Genomic DNA, 9,175 nt, shown 5'->3' on the forward strand with positions numbered 1-9,175 from the left:
GACTCACTAACTACCTTACAAGGGAGACATGCAGTGTGCCCTGAGGCTATGACCAAAATGGGACTTTCCACAGCAGCCCATCACAGCATCCAGCAATTCTTCTTCTGGCTTTTCTATGGGCTTTGGAGAGGTGTTGACCCCATGGCCAAGCCAGGCTGAGCTGCTCTCTGCTACTGTGCTTCAGCTTCGGGTGTAGATTTGAATCCCTCAAGAGTTTGAATGATGCTTTTGGATGAGTAGGAGAGGACAGGGCCTGCCTTGGGCATGCAGGACCTCAGCAAATCCTTCAGCACTGGCAGGAAGGGGACAAATCCTAGCAAGTATGGCAGAAAGCAGCTGGTAATGTACTGATCACTCACCTGTGTGTGTAGGTAAGTATGCACACAAACTGGACATGCAGGCAGGCATCAGGATTGTCAAGGCTATGTCTGGCTTACCAAGGCACTCAGGACTCCCAGAACAGGGCACTGACTTCTTGCTTCACCCTTTGGGCAGGACAATGTATTTACACAGAAACAAGCCTAGCTCCTCTGCAGAGGCTGATGCTGGTCATGGAGCTGGGATGGCAGCAGACACATCTGCTGGGATCCCAGGGCCATGCTGCACAGCATCTCCTGCCCAGCTGTAGCTGGTACTGGCAGATCAGTTCCCATCTCAGTGCCAAGAATGAGCTGGTCACCAGTACGGGTCTATGCCACATCTTTTTGGCAGCCCTGGTGATGGATTTGGAGGAGACAGACCACAAATACAACAGTTTGGGAATTGCCCTACCTGTCATTCACACAGGTGGAAATTGGCTGTGGCAGAGGTAGAAAGTACCCAGCAACCTCATGAAGTTGTTGCAGGTGGGCCTCAGATACTGCCACTCTGGCTGCCCAGCCTGCAGCACCATGGTCTTTCTGGGACATGAGCCATCCAAGCATCCTCCCCTGCTCCTTCCCATGGTCGCTGTTCCCTCCTCGTGAACAATCAAGCCTAGAGCAGGGCTGGCACTAAGTTGTGGCCCTGCTGATAACCTTCACTCCTGGCTTGCCATGGTCCTTCCCTCCTCCACATGTGGTTGTTTTGTGAAGCTGAGCACCAGTCCCAGTGTTGTGAACCCCAACAGTGGCCGGTGCAGCCTGGAGACCCTCAGCCTGACTTGCACACACGGTCCGCTGGTGCAGGTTCCCAGGACCTTGGTACACCCAGGACACTGCTCTTGCTCATCTCTGGCCAACACCTGAGCATGAGGCCCTCTCACACAGCATAACATGCCACCTACATGTGACAGGCTGGTCTTGCATTCATAGACCTCAACACCTCAACAGTCTTCCTGAAGAGAGGAGCTCAGAAGAAAAATCTATAATTTAATAAGGAAAAGCAACCTCCTGCCAAACTCTGCACAACCCTGCCATGACCTGGAGTACATACAGAGTACACAGAGGGCTGTCTGCAGTACAAGGAGCACACAGCTAGATCTAGGCAGGTGCTTTATGGCCCGCTGTGTGGTACGGGGGCACCCAGACATCAATGGTTTTATTTTCATAGCATCCCAGGGCCAAAAGTGGGATCACACAGAAGATGAAGTCTCTTGCACAGTGACTACGTGAAGTGCTGGTGGCACAGTCAGGAATGGACACCGGCTCTCCAGCACAGCCAGCCTGAGCTGCAGGGCCAGGAGCTGCGTGTTTGAGGAGACGTGCCCTATTTCACAAATCCAAGCCTGAGTGCTGCTCCACTCTGGAACCACCTTCTGTTTCAGTAATCACGGAGCTGAGTCTATAGTTATCTGTGCACACCAGAAAAAAATTGGCCCTGCCCAATTTGGGATTGCTTACTAACGTTCGTCTACCGGCAACCTGGATCCTCAGCTCCAAGGAGCTGGGCTAATATTTCCTGCTATTCTGAGCATCCTGAAACATGAATGATGTTGGGCGAGTGCGTGCGACAGTTTGGACAGAAACAAGAGCATTAATAGAACATGTTTCGTGCAAGGAAACCCTTTGCTGGCACCAGTTAAAGATTGCATAACCGTGATGAGTATGTCTTATTTATTACTGTCGTGTTAAAAGCTCAGCCTGCCTTCAGATCGGGGATTACTCAACACCCTTTTAATTTTTCAGCTTTTTAGCTGGTTAGCGTACTTCACCCCTTGCAGATGACAACCATATAGGAAAAAGAAATCTTTATTTTATATTTTTTTTGTATACTTGTACACAAGTAAAATAAAATGCATATCTATATATACTGCAATCTTGTGAAGGAAAAGGTAGCATTCTTTAACAAATGCTGCCCGTAAACATGGTGTGATGGAATGAATACAGAAAAACTGCAATATTCATAAACATAGGATTAAAACAGCATCAAATTCATTACCTCTGCAAATGGGAACCTGCAATATTGTTCAGTGTGATGTCAAGTTACAAACAGATTTTAGACATTCTTTTCGGAGCATTTCTTACACTTTTTTTTTCCTGTAAATAAACCATATTTCTTTACCATCTGCTGTAGCAAAAGCTGCTTTGTGGGCAACTGCAGTTCCGAAGACCAAAGGTATAATTCACAGGTTTCAGGACAAATAAATTATGTACATCTCGGTGTTTGTCTTTTTTGTCTTTTTTTTTTTTTTTATAAAGGCATCCAGTTAACTTTTGTGTAACAAAGCTTTCTCAGGGTGGATGGTAGTTTTGCTTTTGTTTGCAACATTTATGGAGGTCAGCAAAAGTCTAGTATTAAAGTGTCATCAACCCAGGAAAAGAGTTAATTTTAGCACAATAACAGTAAGCTCCACACCAAGGGGGGGATCAAAAGGCTTAGGCTGAGCTGTAACGTGGAGCTGTTTCCTTGCTGGGTGAGGCGGCACTGGGCTTTTGATTTGGTCTTTTTAGAGCAGCCCTGCCTCTTTTTGGTTGGGACTGTGGAAGGTTCAATAGGCTCTAGAAATTCTGGTCTCAACTTGGTCAATGGAGGGTCTACAATGCTGGGGAAGGTCCCAAAGGGGGAATCATTTATCTGCTTGTTGCTGCCATTTTTGGAAGGGTCCGTCTCAACGTACTTGGTTTTGGACATGTTCTCCTTATCTTTGAGAGGGTTGTTGGAGGATGGCCGGCTGCTGTGGGAAGAAGGACCTGCCTTGCCTTTAGCTTCATAAATAAAAGACTTATCCGTTTCTGGCTGGCAGCACTTCGAGGAGCCGTCGTGGGAACCGAGAGGGGGGACCCCAGTTGGCAGTTTACCCAATCTGGTCTTAGTGCTAAAAACACTTGTTCGTATCTGGTTGAAGGAGTCGACACATCCTTCCAAGTCGGCGCTCTGCAGCCTTTTGAGGTCTCTCCCTGCCAAGCGGGGGGGAAGGTGGCACTCCAGCTCCGAAGACGATCCTTTAAACTGCTTAAACCAATTCCAGAGAGACCGAGCTTGGCAGTCACAGATCCACTGATTGCCATTCAAGCGCAGGTACTGCAGGGACACCAGGGGAGCCATGGTTTCCCCCGTGAGCACGGTCAGGTTGTTGTTAAACAGATATAAGGTCATCACTTTCCCAAGGTCGTGAAAAGACCGGCGGTGAACCACGCTGACTCTGTTCTGGTGCAGAAGCAGCCGGTCGAGGTTGATTAGCCCACGAAAGACGTTCTCTGACAAGCTCCTGATTTTGTTACCATGCAAAAACAGGTAGGTGAGGTTTGCGAGATCTATGAAGGTGTCATCCAGCAGATTCTGAAGATTATTATCCTGAAGGTAGAGATATTGCAAGGAGAACAACCCTCGAAAAAGCCCTGTGGAGAGCTCCAGGAGCCCACAGCGATCCAGGTGTAAGGTGTGGAGGTGAACAAGACCCCGGAAAGTGACAGGGTTGATAGATTTCAGGTTTGTGTTGTCGCTGAGATCTAACTCCTCCAGTTTGTTGAGCCCATAGAAGGCTCCAGGCTCAATGAGGCTGATGTTGTTGGAGTGGATCCAAAGAATTGTCATGTTGCGGCAGGAGGTGAAGCTGGTGGACCTCACAAGGGTTATCTTGTTGTTGTGCAAGAAGATGCGCTGGCTCTGGATGGGTATCTCAGTGGGGATTGCTGTCAGTCCTTGCTGCTGACAACTTATTGTAATCTTCGGTTCACTGTAGCATACACACGCCCCGGGGCAAGACTCCACTTCTGACTGGATGTTCAAGCAAAGCACCAAGATCAGCAGTTTGCTTCCTAGAGGATAACAAAAATAGTATTCAAATTAGCCAGGGTCATGGGAGAACGCTTTTCTTTGCAACTAATAGATGAGCCTGAAAATCACCCTTCTAAGTGTGTTGCCACTAACCACAAACAACATATGCCAGGGGAGCCAAACAATTAAAGCGCAGAATTCAAAATGCTCTACCACTCAACACAATAGCTAAAATCAATATACCCTCATAGTGACAAACTCTGAGCACCTCCTCAGCCTTTCACACTTGGGAGGCCTCTGACTTTGGTGGCGAAAGAGAGTGATCATCATTATGTATTTGCATCATGGGTCCTGAATGCACATCTAACATAAGCCTTGTTCCAAAGAGCTTACCCCTGAGCAAAGGGGCTGTCTCCTGGCAGGGCTTTTGTCTCTGCCAGAGGCACATTTAGCACAGTTCAGCCTACGGGAGAGCACCTGCCCACAGGGTTGTACTCGGCAACTCTGAGTCCCATTCCAGCAGTGCCACCAGCTCCTTGCATTAGGGGATCATGGAACAACTCTTCAAAACAAGCAGGTATCCCCAGATTGCACTCAAAATTTAAGATGGAGATGTGGCTTTTGTGACTTTCCATGAACAATTTCTGACTTATCTAGTCTTCCTGTAAGAAATAACTGTGAGGGATTCCCAGAATAACTTACAGGTCAGACCTGCCTGTAGAGGTCTCGGGGCCAAGAGCATCCTTTCCTTCTCTCAGTCAAAGCTTTGTGCCACATATTCTTGCTTCCCTTCCTTTCTCCCCTTTTTCACTTTGAATCCGTGCAGCCACTGAGGAACAGGAGAAAACAGCATGTTTTTCCGCAGAGGGCAGTGCTGTTGTTGGAGGAAATCATGTGCAGTGATTCAGGGATTCCTCAAAGTTTGCAAGGCAGAAGTAGGTTACATGTGTCCCAGGCATGCAGGCAGCCCACTGGGGCTGAAGGGCCCCTGAGAGGAACATTTTTTCATGGTGATGACCACACACTTCCCCAGGAGCTGGGCTGCACAGGAATCACAAGGAAGTATTTTGATTCACCTAATTCACCAGCCCCAGCTGGGCTGCTGGGAAAGGACCTGCGGGATGGGCAGAGACGGGCAGAGGCTGTGCTGCCAGCATCATCTGAAAGGGGAGCTGGGAGGGAGGGTCAGCATGAAGCTCCAGCTGAGACACATGCAGGGAGACCTGCTGTTTCCTACCCACGGCGGGGAAGACGGGGAAGAGAGACAGTTTCAGCAGTGCTTTACCAGCAATTAGCAACAAGTAATTAGATTGCTTCCTCTAAACCACATACAGGAGCTAAAATGAATGGGCAGCAACTGTAGCAGCGGGAGGCTCTGTTTCTGAAATACCACGTGCGAGCACGGACACGTGTGCCTCCTTCCCAGCTCATCATCTTCCCAGCACCTCGGGCAAAAAGACACGTTCCTCCTCATCGCTGGGGATCCCCAGCGCAGGGATGAACAGCAGCTTTCCCTCTTCACTGTTGCGGGAGGTTTTTTTCTTCCATGAAAGATTGAAAGTGTTGTTCAGGCATGTTGATGCCTCATTACACCTTAAGGTAAAATAGCAGTGTTCAAAAAGTCAGGCAGAAAAGATGCAGAATGGGGCAAACAGGGGGACTGGAGAGAGCCCCATCGCTTCCAGCCACACATGCATGGTGCAGCACGCTGGCTCCCGTGGGGCTAAATCCTGGAGACAGCGGTTGCATCTCACAGAAAAGCCTGAAAAGCAGTCAGGGAGCTAATGAAATCACATCGTCTCTGCGTCGAAGTAGCAACTTCAAACCCCAATGATAAGGGAGTAAATCACACGGAAATCTCACCAAACCGTTTACTGAAGCAATAACAAAGGTATTGGAGAAGCCAAGGTGCAAAAGTCACTTTTTTGCAATAGCAGGCTGGGATCTCAGGCCTGAGTTTCACTCTAGTCAAAGTAATTCACCGTGTGCGTCTAATACATCTGTGGTGATCCACCAGCCCCATATAGGTGGGAGACTCCTATGTATCATAGTCTACACAGGAGAAAAAAAAACAGCTCAGCATGCAGAGATAATTTGAGCCTGTTATTATTAGCTGCTGAGCATCCCTGAAAGGCAGTGTGTTGAGTGCAGTATTATGACACATTCTGGCTGGCTTGTCATGTTTTGACATGTCGTGTCCCATTGTATGGAGCAAAGTAACATGAGACAACTGAATCCTCTGCTGGAGACATGTCATACCAAGAGGAGCCTCCTCAGAAATTAAAACAATGCTGGCAACTCTCTGACCAGCATGAATCCTCTCCAGATGATAATGAAAACCTGTAGCCAGAGAAACAGGACTTTCTTGAGCTTTTTTCTTCAGTTTCGTGATCCAGATGCTGGGGGCCAGCGTGGCACTGGAGCAATGGGATCCACCTTGCTATGCAACACCAACCGCTCCAGCAAAACAGCACTTGGACTGCAGACACTGCTGCAGGCTCCATGGCTCTTCCCAGCTGCTCCTCCCTGCCTTGGCAATACCGCAGGGGCTACAGCCTACCCCGGGGAAAATCCAACCACAACCCAGATGCATCACACACGTCTTATAAATAAGTGACACACTCGCGGTGGAGTGAATGCAAAGAACCATTCCTATGGGAGAGGAATCACAATGACAACACTTATGTTCCAGTTCCAGCCAGGGGAGGCAACTGCATAATAAATACATGTATACAAGGGGAGAGAAAGAGAGAACATGAAGCAGGCGGCAGAGAACAAGCTGTGCATATGGATACTACCCTGCCCTGAGTCACCCCCTCCTGACAGCCATGCTCCTGCACCCTCTGGATCGCTTGGTCACTTGTGCCCCACCAGCCCTTTCCTATGGTCAGAGCTGCTGGGGCCGGGCAGCAAGGTCCTGTCCCAGCCCCTGGGTGTGTGCAGAGCTGGGGTCACGCTACGGCTTCTCCCCAGCACAGAGGAGCATCAGGGAAGGGGCAGATCCTGCTGCACTCCGAAACACAGCTTTTCTTCTCCCACTGGTGATGCCTCCGAGGCTGCCGGGAGCTGTGAGTCAGTGGCACTGATAGCCAGCTGCCAGCATAGGGAAATTAATTACAGGCAGGGCTAGGCTGTGTGCTTTAATTAGGGACCTGGTGTTCTTGAGCTGCTCGGATTAGCTCCTTCCACCAGAGACAGTTACTGTCAATCATCCCCCAGAGCGTTTTTCCGTTTAGTTTCCCGCCGTGCAGCTCAGCCATGTCCTGACTGATCCATGACAAAGCTCAGCACCCAGCAGTCGTCACAGAGTCCCCAGCCAGCGCGGAGCCTGAAGCAAGTGCAGCCCACAGACAGCCTTAGGAAGTCAAGGTGACGCTGCAGACCCTTTCTTCCAGAGCCAGACTGGGGTGGGCTGTGGCAGAGACCAGAGGGACCATGGCTTGGCCTTCCCCGGCTCCTCCAAGAAGCTTCTCCATCACTGATGTTCAACCAGTACCTGTGCCTTGTGCTCAGTGTGTCCCAGACGACAGTGGCCACCAAGTGCCACGAGCCATCCACACCTTGCACCAGGATAGTTTCACCCATCCAATTCCAAGCAAATATTACCTTGTTTTTTCTGGCCAGGTGCCAAGTGACCACTTAGGACAGGGATAAGCACAAGGCAGGGTCCTGCAAGGTTGCTAAGACCTGGCATGAAGCCACATTAATGCAGCCACACAGATTTAGGATGGTTTGAAGCACAGCAGAGCTTGTTCCTATCTGCCTTGAATATACCCATGTATTTCCACATAATCTCTTACTGTAGATCAAGTCCTGCAAGACTGAGACAGGCCAGCCTATCAATCACAGTTGGAAACAGGGACCTATTTTGGGGTCCAATGTCATGACGCAAAGCACAGACCCAAGCCCCTTCATGCTGAGCCAAGCACTGCAGCATGGTGTGGAGCATCACCTCACTGAGCCTCATGCTCTAGCACAGAGCTGGGGCCATAATGTGGAGGAAGGAGCTGGAGCACTGATCTGGGGACTGTAGTGCGGAGGTGTATACAGCAACTGGGCACCCCAGCACCCATCAGCCAGGCACCCTGGCACAAAACCAGGCGTTCCACCTTCTTCTGTCCCCCTCTCCACCTCACCTTGTTCCTCCCTCTTTTTGATGACCTCCTCCTTTCCATTCTCCTCCCCTCCTTCACAACCACCCTGTCCCAGGGCTTGTCCAGCTGAGGTGAAGGCAGCACCCAGGCAAACCAGTCCATCCCCAGAGAGGCTGGCACACATCCTGGCAGTGCCCAGAGCCCATACACTGTCCTGTGCACCACGCTGCAGCTTGTTTCCCTTGGCACAAAGCAGAGGGGAAGGATGAAGAACTTCAGAGTGTGGTCAGGCAAAGATCATACAGACACAGCTTAAAACTTGCCAGGATTAGTGTGAGTGTCATGGGCTCCTGCTCCTCTTGGGTGGCATCAAGTATCCATGATGCTGAGGGGTCCCAGTGGGTGCTGCCCTGACTAGAAAGGTCAAAGCCCTGGTTGAGGGCAGATGATGACAAGGATCCAGAGGACCTGGACAGAAAGAGCCCAGCTACTCTGCAGCCTGACTGGCACAGGCAAACGCCATTGTTTGTTTTCCTGGAGTGCTGGGCTCAGGTCTGGCTGTGGGCTCCTTCCTTCTCCAGGAAAAACACACCCTGCCCTTAGGCCAGAAGTACAGGAGATATTCACTGGTGTCACAGGGAGGAGGGAGGTCAGAAAGTCCACTGTGTGCCTGTTCCCAGAAATACATGCCAATCCTAGCTCCCAGTGGGGAACTACAGCGTCAAACCCATTCGGAGCTCTGCGTACACAGGGTGCTTCCACCACCACTGCCGACTGACTGATGCTGGACCCTCCACCACCTGCTGGACTCTTCCATCTGCAGGACCCAACCTTAGTGCTCATCCCTGAGAAAACTGGGCTTGTCATGACATCCATTCCCTTGTCTCTTAGATGAGAAGCCATTCCTACACCTTCCAGAACATGATTAAAACTTAACTGGATAG

At 50.1% G+C, this 9,175-nt stretch overlaps 1 protein-coding gene across 1 annotated transcript; it reads right to left on the reverse strand.

Annotated features, from left to right (window-relative positions):
- Nucleotides 1-2,748: 2,748 nt before the first annotated feature.
- Nucleotides 2,749-8,415, reverse strand: RTN4R (reticulon 4 receptor). Its single transcript, XM_068412925.1, has 2 exons — nucleotides 8,274-8,415; nucleotides 2,749-4,178 (listed from the first exon to the last, which is right to left on the reverse strand). The coding sequence occupies exons 1-2, from the start codon at nucleotides 8,413-8,415 to the stop codon at nucleotides 2,749-2,751; spliced, it is 1,572 nt and encodes a 523-aa protein (XP_068269026.1).
- Between the last annotated feature and the right edge of the window lie 760 nt (nucleotides 8,416-9,175).

The sequence above is a fragment of the Nyctibius grandis genome, chromosome 14 (assembly GCF_013368605.1).
Source record: "Nyctibius grandis isolate bNycGra1 chromosome 14, bNycGra1.pri, whole genome shotgun sequence".
Taxonomy (NCBI): Eukaryota; Metazoa; Chordata; class Aves; order Nyctibiiformes; family Nyctibiidae; genus Nyctibius; species Nyctibius grandis.